At 44.1% G+C, this 18,471-nt stretch overlaps 1 protein-coding gene across 3 annotated transcripts in view; it reads right to left on the bottom strand.

Annotated features, from left to right (window-relative positions):
• Positions 1 to 18,471, bottom strand: part of DYM (dymeclin) — a 566,463-nt gene that overhangs the window by 317,142 nt on the left and 230,850 nt on the right. For all 3 annotated transcript variants that reach the window (XM_073619238.1, XM_073619231.1, XM_073619222.1), the window contains exons 9-10: positions 3,816 to 3,998; positions 309 to 487 (exon numbers count right to left, since the gene is read on the bottom strand). In XM_073619238.1, coding sequence (XP_073475339.1) covers positions 309 to 487; positions 3,816 to 3,998 — 362 coding nt within the window. The remainder of the gene's footprint in view (positions 1 to 308; positions 488 to 3,815; positions 3,999 to 18,471) is intronic.

Raw genomic sequence — 18,471 nt, 5'->3', positions numbered from 1 at the left:
CAGGGCACATTTAGAAGCTGTGAGACTTCAGATGATTACTGTCTCTCTAACATATTTCTTTGTGGACAGGATCCTTTTAAAAAGCTGACAAATCAATAGCATTATCCATAAGTTAACATGTAATAAAAATGCAAGAAGCGAGGTCAGGGAGCATGCTCTGTTTATGTGTTTTCAGGTCAGTGAGAAGGTTCTAAAGTTAGTGGACCAGAATGACAGCTGGGCAACAGGCATTTTCGGAAGAAGAGGTCGGCCAGCTTATTTCTCTCAAAGTTTTCTCATTTTATATACAAATTATGAGGGATACTTACAAGGCTCTCGATGTCTGTGCGGGACAGGACGTAAGTGCGAACGTTGCTGTTCTGATGTAATAAGGTGTACAGGAGGAGGGTGGCCTGGTCGGACGTTTGCTGCTCACAGAGGGCTGTGTACAGACTGTTGAAATTGATCTGGAATGAGTGCGCGCTGGGGCTGGGTGGAACAGAGCTGTCTGTAATAAAAGATTGGACATTTCTGAGTGGTGTAGTGAAATGGACATCTCAAACTCATCTGTAAATAGGCACTGGTCCACGTTTAAAAAAAAATGTATTAAAAAGGTTTACTTAATTTCAGACAACACATCACTTTTGCGACTTGGCACTGCTTCACTTAAGGAGGCAAATTCACACTCCAAAAAGACTACTTCACGAGGTCCAATAGTGGCTCATAGGGACTATGGCCTATGACAGTGGTCTCCAAACTGCCGCACTTTGCTTTCCCTTATAATTTTCTTGAGGTACTATTTCTCTTACTGACACCAACGATGGGGGAAAGTAGCTCCCACTGACCCCTACCATGGGGGACAGTAGCTCCCACTGACCCCTACCATGGGGGACAGTAGCTCCCACTGACCCCTACCATGGGGGACAGTAGCTCCCACTGATCCCTACCATGGGGGACAGTAGCTCCCACTGACCCCTACCATGGGGGACAGTAGCTCCCACTGACCCCTACCATGGGGGACAGTAGCTCCCACTGACCCCTACCATGGGGGACAGTAGCTCCCACTGATCCCTACCATGGGGGACAGTAGCTCCCACTGACCCCTACCATGGGGGACAGTAGCTCCCACTGACCCCTACCATGGGGGACAGTAGCTCCCACTGACCCCTACCATGGGGGACAGTAGCTCCCACTGACCCCTACCATGGGGGACAGTAGCTCCCACTGACCCCTACCATGGGGGACAGTAGCTCCCACTGACCCCTACCATGGGGGACAGTAGCTCCCACTGACCCCTACCATGGGGGACAGTAGCTCCCACTGACCCCTACCATGGGGCACTGTTCCTCCCACTGACCCCTACCATGGGGCACTGTTCCTCCCACTGACCCCTACCATGGGGCACTGTTCCTCCCACTGACCCCTACCATGGGGCACTGTTCCTCCCACTGACCCCTACCATGGGGCACTGTTCCTCCCACTGACCCCTACCATGGGGCACTGTTCCTCCCACTGACCCCTACCATGGGGCACTGTTCCTCCCACTGACCCCTACCATGGGGCACTGTTCCTCCCACTGACCCCTACCATGGGGCACTGTTCCTCCCACTGACCCCTACCATGGGGCACTGTTCCTCCCACTGACCCCTACCATGGGGCACTGTTCCTCCCACTGACCCCTACCATGGGGCACTGTTCCTCCCACTGACCCCTACCATGGGGCACTGTTCCTCCCACTGACCCCTACCATGGGGCACTGTTCCTCCCACTGACCCCTACCATGGGGCACTGTTCCTCCCACTGACCCCTACCATGGGGCACTGTTCCTCCCACTGACCCCTACCATGGGGCACTGTTCCTCCCACTGACCCCTACCATGGGGCACTGTTCCTCCCACTGACCCCTACCATGGGGCACTGTTCCTCCCACTGACCCCTACCATGGGGCACTGTTCCTCCCACTGACCCCTACCATGGGGCACCGTTCCTCCCACTGACCCCTACCATGGGGCACCGTTCCTCCCACTGACCCCTACCATGGGGCACCGTTCCTCCCACTGACCCCTACCATGGGGCACCGTTCCTCCCACTGACCCCTACCATGGGGCACCGTTCCTCCCACTGACCCCTACCATGGGGCACCGTTCCTCCCACTGACCCCTACCATGGGGCACCGTTCCTCCCACTGACCCCTACCATGGGGCACCGTTCCTCCCACTGACCCCTACCATGGGGCACCGTTCCTCCCACTGACCCCTACCATGGGGCACCGTTCCTCCCACTGACCCCTACCATGGGGCACCGTTCCTCCCACTGACCCCTACCATGGGGCACCGTTCCTCCCACTGATCCCTACCATGGGGCACCGTTCCTCCCACTGACCCCTACCATGGGGCACCGTTCCTCCCACTGACCCCTACCATGGGGCACTGTTCCTTCCACTGACCCCAACCACGGGGTACTGTTCCTCCCACTGACCCCAACCACGGGGCACTGTTCCTCCCATTGACCCCAACCACGGGGCACTGTTCCTCTCACTGACCCCTACCATGGGGCACTGTTCCTTCCACTGACCCCAACCACGGGGTACTGTTCCTCCCACTGTCCCCAACCACGGGGCACTGTTCCTCCCACTGACCCCAACCATGGGGCACTGTTCCTCCCACTGACCCCAACCATGGGGCACTGTTCCTCCCACTGACCCAAATGATGGGGCTCTGTTCCTCCCACTGACCTCAACGATGGGGCACTGTTCCCCCCCACCCACACCCAATAACAAATATGGTCACTGTTTATTCCCACTGACCACAGTCCGGTCCCTGTTAAAGTTTGAAAGACAGTAAACTGACAGTTTGAAGACTGGCACACTGAAAATTGACTGAACCCTACTTTCGGTATGAGGACAACGGTTTCCCACATTTGCTGCACCTGGCAGGTGGTCCACACAGGACTATTCTCTGCTTCCCCTTCCCTCTCCCTCCGCCTTAACCCAGGTAAATACTCCCTTTTGATTTCTTCCTTCATCCTTGGCCTACTACTTTTCTCTTTTCCCCATCGCCTATGTTCAACTCTTCTCTCCTTTTTACTAATTTTGCCTTTGGTGTAATTGGCGCCCCTCTCTCCCACAAAGGTATTCTTACCTGCTGACGTGGCGCACTACCCTAAAACATTGTTAGTATCTCCCTCTTCTAAGCCATCAATGACGCCCTTGGTGCTCTGCTGATTGTAATGGTTTGCCTACAATTGCCACTGTAATATTCAAGCAGAATTCAATATCCTTGCCTCTGCTGTACATCTAATTCTGAATGTTAACTTTACGTCTCATTTTGCTTGTTGAAAAAAAAACTATCTTAAATCCAATAAAGCTTTTGTGAAACAAAAAACACTACTTAAGTCAATGTTATTGTGTATAAAGAATTTTTTTACTTAATGCCAACCGGAATTCTACAGGCAAGACACGAAGGAGCGTTCCTTTAATATATTGCCAGAACGTTGTAAAAAGCTTAATCCACCTAAAACAATTTCCCTTTTGGATGTGCAATAAAGTGTTGAATTATCCTTATTTTATCTAGGAACCCCAGTGGTGAGATCTTTACACAGCTGTCAAGCCCTTTAAGAGGGGTCACACTTTCTCTGCTGGGATTTCCATCGACCTTACAGTAATTAGAACAGAAAGAGTAAGATCTTAAACCAAATTAAGCAGAGCTCTGACCTCTGTGAATCCTTACCTTTGGAGTTTAAGTGGTGGGTGGAAGCGGGTACAAAATAACAAAAAAACAAAAACAAAACGGTTTTGGCTGGACCAGCACTTTCAATTACAACGGCAAAAAAACATACCTTGTGTATTCCTGAAGGAAGTGATAGACTGTCGGAAAGGATTCGGACAATCTGGTGCATCAGTTAGGTTGGCGAGGACCAGAAGAAGTAGCAGACTCTGGTTAGCCAGGGGTGAAGACTGATCCTGTTGGGGGGTTGGTTTGCTACCCACGCCCCCTAGTGTTAGCACTGTCCAAAGTCCACCTGAAAGACAATATCATGACCATATCAGTTTGGTTGCACCAAAATCTCAGGTCATTTAATCAAATATTTCCCTTTTTTGTGTCTTAAAAATCAAAGAGCAAGCTATTTTTAAGAGTCTGTAAAGACATTTTCATGGGCGCAATATTCAACGGGAAACTTTGGGGTCCACTTTAAAGAATATGTAAACCAAAAGGACAAAAAAAAAGTAATTTATTGTGGCTTACCAGTCCAAATACCTGTTGTGGCTACATTAGTTTGGTTTTTCAAACCAAGAAAATTTTCAACAAGTACCGAAAATACCTGTTGATACGGACAAAAAAAACTTGTGTTCTTGTAGCTTTCTGTGCATTGAGCAGAAACCTCAATTAATGTTGCAAATCTTCACAGCTCTCTCTTCCAAATGTAATGGAGATGAGGAATTGTGAGTGTTTGAAGCCCAAATAAAGAGCAGCCTTGGATGACAACCATGTTCCTGAATAAATACAGCACAATTAGTGAACGTTGTAACCCTAGGACGGTTCGTGTGGAAGGTCTCATTCAACAAGGCAGCCGAGGGGGGTGGCAAAAATGTACCACGACCAATGTGAGGTGTGTGGGATTATGCCTCAATATATGCGGAGGCCCAGCCTCTTTATAGTGTTTAAATGAGTTGTAAAGGCAGAAGGTTTTTTTTATCTTAATGCATTCTATATAGCAAGAAAAAAAACCTTCTGTGCGAAGCAGCCCCCCCCCCTCCCAGCACCCCCCTAATTACTTACCTGAGCCCCTTCTCTCTGCAGCAATGTCCACAAGTGTCTTAGCTGTCCTAGACACTCCTCCTGATTGTCTGAGAGACAACAGTGGCGCCATTGGCTCTGGCAGCTGTTAATCAAAATCAGTCAGCCAATCAGGGGAGAGGGGGTGGGGCTGGGTCGGGGCTCCGTGTCTGAATGGACACACGGAGCTCTGACTCGGCTCGGGTGCCCCCTGTAGCAAGTTGCTGGCTGATGGGGCACACAGCAGAGGGAGGGGCCAGGAGAGCAGAAGAGGGTCCCGAGAAGAGGAGGATCTGGGCTGCCCTGTGCAAAACCAACTGCACAAAGGATGTATTTATAACATGTTTGTTATTTTTAGAAAAAAAAAAAAACGAGCCTTTACAACCACTTTAAACAGGCAAGGAGAAGGTCTGCCTGCTTAAACGCCCTCTGAAAACTGATCCATTGTGGATCACTGTTCGAGGGGCTGCCACACGTCAGAACAAGCCCTTACTGGCAAGATCACCAGGTGAAAAGAAAGGGAAAAAGCTCAAAAAAGAAAAACTAATGCAGCTTCCAAAGCAAAGAACAGTTTGGGTTAAGATGTGCTTCAATTATTTTTTTAAGGATAACTATTGTTCGAATTTTTTTGAACTGCAGAAAAAAAAATGTCGAGAGCTTGCAATTGCACCCAAAGGCACTCTAAGTTCTGTTCGGTTTATGAATGGAAAATGATTAGAAATTTGAGTTATTGTGAATGAGGTGGACTTTCCCCATTCGGCAGAGCTGAAATGTTTCCCGCACGGCAATGTCAATGCGATTAATGATTCTACTATTTGACTACTGTGGTTCTTTAAATCAAACACCACTCCACTTTGATATGATCTGGCAATATTAAAGACATTCTTTTTACTGACTGCTTAGTATTACATATTCCAGATTTGTGAAGTGTCCTCTGCTAAAACCCACAGAGACCTGTCAAATTAAATTCCACTAAAGCTGTCACTTACTCTCCATAGAACTGACGTTCTACCAACCAAATATAAGAGATTAAAAAGATATATTTCTTTAGCAACGAAGAATGGTTTTCAAATCCCCCTAGGTGAAGGCTCCTAACAATTCCTTTAAAAGCGCAGTCCCCAAGCCGGAGCCAAATGCTCCCACCCAAAATCAGCTGTACAACAAACAAGAGCGGGCGATGAGGTCATGCAGGAATCGAGCAAGCTGCCCTTCACAGCCTGTAAAATGTGGCAGGCGAGGAAAAACATTCCAATGGCCTTACATCTTCTACACAACCATCAGAGGTGACTCTCAGAAACCAGGACTATGGAACACAGGCAGTCAGGATATAAGCCTGCTGGGTACGCTTAGAAAGGCAGGTAATTTTGGGTGACTTTATGATGCACATGTGACTACTGGGCATGGCAGGCTTGTAAAATTTTCATCAAGGCCCTCATACCCGAGGTGAGATCAGTAAGATGGTGTTTGCCCAGGAGAGATGGTTCCTCTGGCAACCAAGAAACAAATTCTCAACCTTCTGATCCATCAGCAAGCAGATTTGCACAGCATTCATCAAACTAAATGGAGAACGATTTAAAAAAATGGCTAAAATAAAATGTAAAACCCGACATTGATGTCAGGAAGAATAAAAAACTCCTATTTGTGCAAAATGACCATGTACAGGGCAGATGTTGTGACGATCTAATGTCTTTGGGACACCAAGGTGGATGAGTTAGAAAGCCCTGCTATTATTTTCTCTGTAAAAGACCAGCAGTGAAGGTGACAGTAGGCTAAACATACAGCACAAAACACTTGTTTGTATTTAAGGAATTGCTGCCCTGAACAGATGTCCAATGATGGTCAGTATGAACCTGCACGTCCCACTAGCAACACAGGAGATGTCTCGATTGCCCATCTTCATAGTCTACACATGTACAGTCACAAAAAGCACACCCGTTTGTCTTAGGGTTCATTTACACCAGATGCGCTAGCATGTGCGCGCTCAATGCACACATTGTGGTGTGAATGGATCCAAAAAGTAATGGCTGCCCTAAATAGATACCAAAGGTAGCCAGGTGGTACTTGCATGTGCCACTGCTCTCGCCGCATTAAAGGGCAATTCCGAATTAGAAAACAAAACATTTTTCTTCAGTAAAATACCATGGAATGGAAAAATTGCAGTTTTTGGGAAAGCTTAAATCCTATATTGGAGAAGTCGTGCACAAAAAAAGTCAAGTAGACGGCAAGTGGTCTCCCATTCAACTAATCTTTTCCAACCCCCAGTACTGACTTGCCATGCCTTGTTTGGCACTATGTCTCTTTGAGAACATATCAATTTTGGTAGAGAAGGCTTTAATACCTGAACTGCCCCCGATGACTGGGGGGGATATTTAAACTAGCAGCAGGAGCGGTTGAGGGAGCATTGCAGGATTTCAGGTACAGCTTACTCTCCAGCAAGGACAACCATGAGCAGAATAGTAGTAATTTTTCAAAATCTTACTTCAAATCCGGAGCGAATAGCAATGAAATGCAGAACACCTTGAATACGTCATACTGCAGATATATAGGCCATAGGATCTAGAAAAGGAGTGCCTAGGCACAGGTAGTGCACTGCTATTTTTTAGAAGCAATTCAAGGTAAAAGGTACATCTTTCAGGCTCTGCTTAGCCTATTAAACCAAATAAAAGGTGTGCTTTCCTATAAAAGTACTAAATCAATGTTGCCAAAAGTAAATGATACACACTTATAAGTGATCAGGTTACATAAACAAGGTAACATGAAACAAGTGCTCATCAGTTTAAATGTGCAATTATTTTTAAATTAAAGGACATGAGATGACATAAAAATCCATTAAGTCCACTAAAAACACAGCCAAAATTTGGGCAATCTAGTGCTTCCTTTCATGTATCACACCACTGGGTGCTTCATCATCTTAGGGGCCAGGGGACGTCCCTTCCTGTGGTGAAATGCGTTGGGCGAGATAGGCCCTGGCCAGTGACATCATCAGGTCCACGGACTGTCAGCGGCGTGGCAACACGTTTGATCCCCTGTATACATTGTACCTTTCTTTTAAAATAAAGTAGATTGGTTTTAGCCTTATTACACAATGCGGTCTGCTTTTGATCACCCTTGTGTTCTCGGAGGTCACCAGCTATTCATTTGTACATGCTGTGAGCAGGCCGTGGGAACTGCGGTATTGACATTGATAGCTCAAAGATCACTGATATTTGGTAAAATGCTGAAGCACTTGGTGGTGTGATACACTAAAGGAAGCACTGGATTGCACAAATTTTGTCCTGTATTTTTAGTGAACTTGATGGACTTTTATGTAATTTCATGCCATTTGACTCACAAGTGATTATACTTTTAAACAGATAAGCACAAGTTTCACGTCACCTTGTTTATGTAACCTGATCACTGATAAGTTTGTGTCAATTACTTTGGTGACATAATTGATCTGGCACGTTTATAGGAAAGCACACTTATTTTTTGGTTTAATCTTGGTTTCAGTTTTATGTTAATTTTTGTTTTCAAATTGATGGTGTGCTGCTTTTTTGAAGGTGCATTAATTTACTAAGTGCTATTTTTTTTTTAATTAATTTCTACTTCTTAGCCTATAACAGGGGTCTTCAAACAATTCAGTATGAGGGCCACTTTGTACATTTTACAAATACTTGTGAGCTGAAAAAAAATCCCCATCAGAGTCCCACCATTACATCAGGGTCCATATCAGAGTCTCCTTCACATCAGAGTCCTGATCAAAGTCTCCCCCCCCCCCCCCCCCCCACTTACAAAGTACAGCAGGTGAGGGTTGGGAGGGACTGAAGCACAGACAATTGGCAACATTTGCCGACCTTAATGAGTTTCTAGAGGCTGAAGGTTTTTTACCTTCATGCATGGAGGTAAAAAGCCTTCTGTGTGCTGAGCCCCCCCCCCCAATCCTTACCGGAGCTCCCTCAATGAGGACAGAGCAGAGGGGTGGGGGCCAAGCCACGGTTCTGTGTGTCTGATGGAGGCACAGAGCAGCACCTAGGGAGAGAGCATGCATTGGTGCCCCCAAAGCACACGGCTTTCTCTGGGGGCACTGCTCAAGGGGGAGGAGCTAGGAGCAACGGTCAGGGATCGGAGCTGCTCTGTGCAAAACCACTGCACAGAGCAGGTAAGTATAACATTTTTAATAAGCCTTAATACCACTTTAATCCTGAATTTGTGCATACTGAGGATATGCCACTGACCCTTCTAGAGGGCAATATAAAACCAAATGTGGCCCATTGACTGTAGTTTGGAGAACCCTGGCCTAATTCTTAGATAAGATTTTCGAAAGAAAATTCTTTTGAAATTCGACCCATGTATGGCCTATACATGGGTCGAATTTCAAAAGAATTTTCTTTCGAAAATTTTATCTAAGAATTTTCGTTCATATTTCGCACTATTAGTGGGCTGGAGCAACAGCCGATTTTTGTGCGGCAATCAAATTTGTATAATCGGAAAATGTTGGAAATTTTTTGAAAAACGAATGACTTTCTAATCAATGATGGGAGAATCGTGCAAGAAATGTAAAATCGAAAAAGAAATGCACATGTGCAAGAAAAGAAAATTCAAGGAAAGAAAAGAAGATTCTCAGACACATTCTTTTCTGTAGCAACAGGAGGTGAAATTGAAGGCTTGGTTGGCCGAATTTCTAAATCAATGGTGGCACCATTGGATCACAAAACGCACAAATTGTCTGATTTTCAAAAGAAAATTCTTTTGAAATTCGACCATGTATGGCCAGTCTTAAAAAGGTAAAAAAAATCTTCCACGATAAAAAAACTTTTTGAGTTCAGATTCAGTTTAGGTAGCAACAGTAGCATATAGGTAGACAAGCAAAACTAAAAACCTGACCCATTGCAAACATGAAATTACTTTACGTAAAAAGCATTTTAATCTCGTACGTACCTTTTCAATTTTATACTTTTTAATTTTTTTTATTTAAGTATTACGATTCAGACAAGAAACCTGAAATGAGGATTTCTACTCTAACCTCTCCATTGGTTCCATTCACTTCCCCTCTCCTCAGAACTCTGACAATTCACAGCGAAACTGGAGACCTTGTTTACGTGAATTAAACTGAGCTCTTTTCATGTTAAAAAAAAAAAAAAATCAGATATTTCTTGACTTGACCTCAGTCCAGCAGCTCTGGTGCTGCCAATGTTTCAGATTGCTAAAATAACATAACAAATTTACTTCTCTCTGGCAGCAATACAATCCCTCTGAAGGTAAAAAAAAAAATCTCCAACAGAACGACGACCGAAAGCAAAATAAACCGAAGCTTCAAGTGTAAACTACTACACCACCATTCAATGTACTTTTCTCTCTGAAGGTAGAAAATCTACAACAGAACGACAACCTAAAGCAAAATAAACTGAGGCTTCAAGTGTAAACTATTACACTGCCACTCAATGTACTTTTTCACTCCTAAAGATGTACAACAACTGAACCAAATAAGAGCTAAATAGCCTAAGATCAAGAGCTTCTTTTCAGCTTCTAAAACCTGGAAAGGTTGCTACAGTGGATATAAAAAGTCTACACACCCGTTAAAATGTCAGGTTTCTGTGATCAAAAAAATGAGACAAAGATAAATCATTTGAGAACTTTTTCCACCTTTAATGTGACCTCTAAATTGTACAACTCAATTGAAAAACAAACTAAAATCTTTTTTTTTTTTTTTTTTTTGGGGGGTGGGGTGGGGTGGGGTGGTAAACCTAAAAAACTAAAATAATGTGGTTGCTGTGCACACCCTCTTATAACTAGGGATGTAGCTGTGTTCAGAATTAAGCAATCACATTCAAACTCATGTTAAATATGAGTCGGTACACATCTGCCATCATTTAAAGTGCCTCTGATTAACCCCAAATAAAGTTCAGCTGTTCTAGTAGGTCTTTCCTGACATTTTCTTAGTTGCATCCTACAGCAAAAGCCATGATCCGCAGAGAACTGCCAAAGCATCAGAGGGATCTCATTGTTAAAAGGTATCAGTCAGGAGAAGGGTACAAAAGATTTTCCAAGGCATTAGAACTACCATTGAACACAGTGAAGATAGTCATCATCAAGTGGAGAAAATATGGCAGCACAGTACCAAGAACCGGACATCCTTCCAAAATTGATGAAAAGACGAGAAGAAAACTGGTCAGGGAGGCTGCTAAGAGGCTTACAGCAACATTAAAGGAGCTGCAGGAATATTTGGCAAGTACTGGCTGTGTGGTACATGTGACAACAATCTCCTGTATTCTTCATATGTCTGGGCTATGGGGTAGAGTGGCAAGATGGAAGCCTTTTCTTATGAAGAAAAACATCCAAGCCCGGCTAAATTTTGCAAAAACACATCTGAAGTCTTCCAAAAGCATGTGGAAAAATGTGTTCTGGTCTGATGAAGTCAAGGTTGAACTTTGTGGCCATAATTCCAAAAGATATGTTTGGCACAAAGACAACAATGCACATCACCAAAAGAACACCATACCCACTGTGAAGCATGGTGGCGGCAGCATCATGCTTTGGTGCAGTTTTTCTTCAGCTGGAACAGGGACCTTAGTCAAGGTAGAGGGGAGTTATGAACAGTTCCAAATACCAGTCAATATTGGCACAACACCTTCAGGCTTCTGCAAGAAAGCTGAACATGAAGAGGAACTTCATCTTTCAGCATGACAACGACCCAAAGCATACATCCAAATCAACAAAGGAATGGCTTCACCAGAAGAAGATTAAAGTTTAAAGATTAAAGTGGAATGGCCCAGCCAGAGCACAGACCTGAATCTGATTGAAAATCTGTGGGGTGATCTGAAGAGGGCTGTGCACAGGAGATGCCCTCGCAATCTGACACATTTGGAGTGCTATTGCAAAGAAGAGCGGGCAAATATTGCCAAGTCAAGATGTGCCATGCTGATAGACTCATACCCAAAAAGACTGAGTGCTGTAATAACATCAAAAGGTGCTTCAACAAAGTATTCCTTTAAGGGTGTGCACACTTATGAAACCATCTTATTTTAGTTTTTTACTTCCCTCCACCTAAAAGATTTCAGTTTGCTGTTCACCTGAGTTGTACAGTTTATAGGTCACATTAAAAGGTGGAAAAAGTTCTGAAATTATTTATCTTGTCTCATTTTTGTTTACATCAGAGAAACCTGACATTTTAACAGTGGTGTGTAGACTTCTTATATTATTATTATACAGGATTTATATAGCGCCAACCGTCTGCGCAGCGCTTTACAACATGACAGTACACTTACAATACAAATCAATACAGGAGGGATCAGAGGGCCCTGCTCATTAGAGCTTACAATCTAGGAGGATATCCACTGTATTTACGCAGAGGCGGTGCAAGCATTTTCAGAGCATGACGTCTTAGTACCAGTAAACTGTAGAAGTATAAAATTTTCAGTGCCCATTCACACCGATCAGTCATAACATTCAGATTACTGACAAGTAAAGTGAATAACATGGATTATCTTGTTACAAAGGCATCTGAAAGTGAGTGGGATATATTAGGCAGCAAGTAAACATGTTGTGCATAAAGTTGATGTGTTGAAAGCATAAAAACCAGGCAACACAACTTGTTTACGGGACAACCTATCTGCTGATGGGTCAGGGTTCCTATGCTGACTCTTGTCCACAGCCAAAAGTGCCTACAATGGGCATGTAAGCATCAGAACTGGACCACAGAGCAATGGAAGAAGGTGGCCTGGTCTGATGAATTATGTTTTCATTTACAAAATGTGGATAGGCGGGTGAGTGTGCATCCTTTATCTGGGGAAGAGATGGCACCAGGATGCAGTATAGGAGGAAGGCAAGCTGGCGGAGGCAGTGCATTGGTTTGGGTAATGTTCTGTATGGAAACCTTGGTACTACCATTCATGTGGATGTTACTTTGACATGTACTACCTACCTAGAAATTGTTGCACTCCTTCATGGAAATGGTATGCCCTAATGGCAGTGGCCTCTTTCAACAGGATAATGTTCTCTGCCACACTGCAATAACGGACCAAGGAAAACAAGAATGTGTTCAAGGTGTTGTCTTGGTCTCTAACTTCTCCAGAGCTCAACCCATTGAGCATCTGTGGGATGTGCTGGAAAAACAAGTCCGGTCCATGGAGACCCCACCTCACAACTTACAGGAGTTGAAGGAGAAGTTCAAGTTTTTTTTGCAGGAAAAAAAAAAAAAGGCATTTTTTTTTTTTGTATGAGCCTGAAAAGCTTTGACTCACGATCAGAAGAAGAAGAAGAAAATGAACTACAAATGCTATACAAAACGTCAGTGACAGCTGTCTGCCCCGTACATCGCAGGCAGTTTCAAAGACAGGAAGACTCAATTTACTACTAGAGTGCTCGTCAGCACCCTGGTAGTTCATTGAGACCTACAAGTGGACAGCCAATGTAGTTCATCAAGTCAATGTGTTTGCGACCTGCGTTTGGGTTGTCAACTTGAACTGACCCCCGCAGCAGATCGTAAGGGCATAGCGATCCCATGGTCTGTCCTAGTCCTTCAAGGGGTGGCTCAGCCTCACCTTATTTTGTTTTATGAATTCTTCAATATGGAGCACACTATGGTGCTCTGGGAAGCTCTGTGATAGAAACTAAGAGAAAATTGCAGCTTTGGTGCGCTGATGACCTACTTATAAGTGGTAAACTTCTTGGTGACTAAAGACACATGGTGGTCCATTCGTTTTTGAAACACACAAAGCACTTCTGAATGGAAGGACGGTATAGAGCACCTTATTTCAAAAAGCATTCCACCATTTGATGCACTTTTGTGCTACATTTTGCACATGGTATTAGTCTTATTGCACCATAAAGAGACTGCACTTTTAAAATCATATGGGTTCATTGATACATATTTTGTAAATTTTGCACTTTCATGATTTATGAATTTATGGATAGCACTTTGGTTATATCTTGCACATGGCATTTGCCTTATTGTGCTACAATGACATTGCACTTTATAATTGTATGGCTTCACTGGTACATATTTTTGTAAGACAGCACTTTATGATTTATTAATTCATTGATATTATCAAAAGAGTGCTAGCGCAGTATTTCTATATTTTATGATCTAATACCAGGTTTGTATTTTGAGGTACTTGGTTTGAGTAGCAGCTTTCAATTGTACTGTATATAATAGTTTTTGATGCAATCCATGTGAAAGTGCTGGTGTTTTCAGGGCCAGTTCACATCAGATGCAGCTCCATGCGCTTTTTTTTCTGCACTAAAAATGCATGCACAGTGTTTTCCATGTATTCCAATGGCTCTAGTTCACACCAATGCAGTCAGTTTCTGCACCGGAAGCTGAATGGAACTGACTGCATTGGTGTGAACTAGAGCCATTGAAATACATGGGAAACATTGTGCATGCATTTTTAAGGCCAGTTCACACCACAAAAATGCACTCATACTTTCCGGATCAGTTTTAGCCAACAGTTCATGCCACATGCAGTTCCAGTGCATTTTTGATACAATTTGCTAGGATCCAGTACAGTTCTGTGCAGAAAAAAAAATTGTATGTATTACCTTGGGGAGATGCAGACTAGAATACTGCAATCACTTCACAGCAAATGATATCACGTGATGCATTTCAGTTATCTTGCAAACCTGGCCTGTTAGTGGGCCCTGAGGACAGAAGTTGATGACCATTGAACTAGAGCCATTGGAATACATGGAAAACACTGCATGCATTTGTAGTGCAGGAAAAAAAAGCGTACGGAACTGCATCTGGTGTGAACTAGCACTTACAGAACATGAGGATGAAGAATAGAGATCAGTATCAGATGTAGTCATGATAATGTTACTGTAATAATATGAATGCATGAAGGTATAAACGACACAGAAACCAGGGAGCAGAGCTACTAGTGTTGTGTATAGCATTGTGTGACGAGGATAGGTGCGCTACCTTGGATTGTGTAAGCAAACGTTATAGAGCAAAGATCTCCAAACTGTGGCCCGCAGCCCTTTGCTTGCTTTTATCTGGCCCTTGGGGCATTATTCCCCCCACTGTCAGCAACAGTGGGTCATGGTCCCTACCACTGATACTGACAATGGTGCACTAGTCCTCTCACTGACACCAATGATGGGGCACTATTCCTCCCACTGACAGCAAAGATTGGGCACTATTCCTCCCATTGATACCAATGATGGGGTACTATTCCTCCCACTGACACAAATGATGGGGCACTATTCTTCCCAATGACACCAATGATGGAGCACTATTCCTCCCACTGACACCAACACTGACACCAACACCAGGCACTGTTCCTCCCATTGCTACAAATGATGGGGCACTACTAAACCCCCTCAATACCAATGATGGGGAATTGTTTAATCCCACTGACGTCAGGACATTTTTTTTACTCCCACTGGCCACAGTCCGGCCCCCCTAAAGTTTAAAGCAGGGGTCTTCAAACTGCAGCCCTCCAGGTGTTCAGGAACTACAATTCCCATCATGCCTAGTCATGTCTGTGAATGTCAGAGTTTTACAATGCCTCATGGGATGTGTAGTTCTGCAACAGCTGGAGGGCCGTAGTTTGAGGATCCCTGGTTTAAAGGATAGAAAACTGGCCCTTTGTTTAGAAAATCTGAAGACCACTGCTATAGAGGGAAAAGGGTGTGGTAAAGGCTTGCCATATTCCCCAAATTTACAGTTATTGTCAGAATTTTCAGAAGATGATGGGGGTGACTTACAATACGGGTCTGATAAGCAAGGACTATAAAGCCATAAGAGAAAGAAAAGAGGAGAAACGAAGCACAGTGAGAAAATAATGTGTTTTTGAGTGGAGAGCCAAGACAGGTGGGAATGGGAGGGAGAGGAAAGAGGTAGATACAACAATGAAAGGAGGCAGGGAAGGGCAGGAAATGGTTAGAATAGGGTGGGGGAGATTTGCTAAAGCTGGTGCACTCAGAATCTGGTGCAGCTGTGCACGGTAGCCAATAAGTGTCTAATTTTGTCCCGGTTTACACTGCCGCGACTTTGTAACCAACATCCCAGTGAGGCTTCGGCACAACTTGCATACGGACTTCTTTAACAGAAGTCAATGCAAGTCGTGTCAAAGTTGCACCAAAAATAGTGCAGAAAACTTTTTCTAAGTCGCTCCTATTAGAACGGTTCCATTGCACTTAATGGGGCGTGACCTGTCATGCGACTTGTGCTCTCAAAGTCGGAGGGCATGTCACACCAGTGTGAACAGGGCCTTCAGCTTGTTCAATTAAGCTTTGGCAATAAAACCTGGAAGCGGATTGGTTTCTATGCAGAGCTGCACCAGATTCTGCACTCTTCAGTTTTAGTAACAATGGTCTGGAAAAAAAAGAAACCCATTCACTAGCTTACAAGTAAAAGTAGAGAAAAATCAAGCATTCTAAATACGTTCTTCCAGCGTTTTCCTTTCCAAATCGATTTTCGATGTCCCTTTACACTTACTAGAAAGTGTGACTACTCCAGAAGAGTCTATTCCCTGGGACATCACCCTCGCCTTGCATGTCATAGCCCACTCTTCTTCTTATGCCTCGTACACACGATCGGAAATTCCCCCAGCAAAAGTCGGATGTGAGCTTTTGGTCGGAAATTCCGACCGTGTGTATGCTCCATTGGACTTTTGCTGGCGAAATTCCCGCCCGCAAAAGATTGAGAGCAGGTTCTCTATTTTGCGGTCGGAAAAAGTTCCCATTGGAAATTCCGATTGTAGCAATTCCGACGCGCAAAATCCCTACGCATGCTCGGAAACAATTCGACGTATGCTCGGAAGCATTGAATTTCATTTTCTCGGCTCGTTGTAGTGTTGTATGTCACCACGTTCTTGACGGTCGAAAGTTCAGAGGACTTTTGTGTGACCGTGTGTATGCAAGCCAAGCTTGAGCGGAATTCCGTTTGTGTGTACGCAGCATAAGAGTGTCTAAATTTCTCTCTTCACTGGCCCAGCTCCTCTGCACCTCCTTTCCTTATATAAATAACGGGTTCTCCAAGTGTCTTTTCTGTTATCTTTCCCGACAAAGGGCATTTACAAAGGTAAAAGATGGTGGGGTTCACCATGAAAATCTTGGCAGTTTACAACTTCAATATGGAAAGTTTCCAAAAGCATTTTCTGAATTTAGAAAATTGTTGTATTTTATATATGCTGCTGAGTTATAGGCCGCAAATCGTATAATAAACCGATTTTTCATTTTTTATTACTTGTTAACATTATACAGCAGCACAAGATGAACGGGCGGAATGAAAATCAGATCTTCTCAGCTGGCTGCCTGCCTACCCTGTATATGTTTGAAAACATTCCTGAGGCACATCTTTCAAGGATAAAGGGATTTCTATTTTAGAGTGAAAGATTGAATATTTTCTGGTCTTTAACACAACTGTAGATGACTACATATGTGAAGTAGTCTTTTCTTGGGACAGAGTCTGATGTATCAGAGATACAACACTTGGTCTATACCCAGTCTGAGCCATCCACAACAAAGCCAACAGTCAAGCTCCAAGGCAGCTTGAGGATTTTGGCTCCGGTGGAGGACTACGAACTGCGTGTTTAGAGTATACAGAGAATATCCGGATGTGAAGGAGAGCTGTTAATATTGAATAAACTGCCCAGCTGTTGATGTTTAATTCTCTCCTGGACTGTTTATAGACTTGTGGCAGTATGCTGTAATGAACTATCGCAGGATGTTACTCTTACTGAAGACAAAAGAGAAAACATCCACAGGATAACACTGATCATCATGACCAATAAAGGTGACTACACTGGGGTTAATAAAAGCCAATTATTCCAGCCAGAACGGCAGGCAGAGAGATACCTGCTCAACTGTGAACCCCCCGACATCTGATGCTGTCCTCCTCACAATCTGTTGTCCCTTTGTAGCCACTTATTCTAGCATACTATTCCCAATGCACAGGATCCTGCAGAAATGGCTGTGTATGTAGGAGGGTGCTGCAGCGACTATTGGCTGGAACCGAAGACAATCAGATTGAAAGAATGTCACCAGCAGACCACAGATCTCCAAAAAGCTTTTATCGGCAATTACATTGTTACAGCAAAAGCAATGTTTTGGAGCTTCACAGGACAGCTTCATCCGGTCTGTGCCTGATGAAAGGGTCCTGTGAGGTTCTGAAAAGTTGCTTCTGCTATAACGATGATCGCTGGTAAAAGCTTTGGACCAATTTTGGAGATCTCTGGTGTGCTGGTGACATTCTTTCGCTCTGGGAAGCGACGAAAACACAGTTGATAAAGACTTGCAGCCAAGCCATAAGCAGTTTGCTTAAAAACAGACTCTTCAAGAGTAGACTAAGACGGATCTAAATCAGAGATGGTAATGGGGGTCCCAGGAAAAATTTTAAATGGATGCCCAGAAAGGTCAGAGCGCGACTCTGGAAGGGATGGCGCTTACAGCCTCAGAGAGCTGATTACTCCAATAACTGGGCACAAACTGACAAGTCAAAAGCAGTCACATAGTTTCTTGTGGACAAGGAGGAGCAGCACAGTGAAGCTACAGAAGATTCCTAAAAGGACGACCCCAGATCAATTCTTTGAGGGCAGGGACTGATGCGAATGTACAATATATATATATGTAAGGCACTGCATAAATTGACAGCGCTATATAACAGTGATAAATAAAGAGGGGTCCAAAGAAGTTTGTGACTGCAGGCATCTTGTCCTTCCAGGTTTACTGGATAACTTCCCTAAGAACCAGTAGGGGAGTATGGGCTGAGGTCACCAAAGCAGATGGACTAACCA

This window comes from Aquarana catesbeiana, linkage group LG01, assembly GCF_042186555.1.
Source record: "Aquarana catesbeiana isolate 2022-GZ linkage group LG01, ASM4218655v1, whole genome shotgun sequence".
NCBI lineage: Eukaryota > Metazoa > Chordata > Amphibia > Anura > Ranidae > Aquarana > Aquarana catesbeiana.
This window is presented reverse-complemented; position numbering and strand designations above follow the sequence as displayed.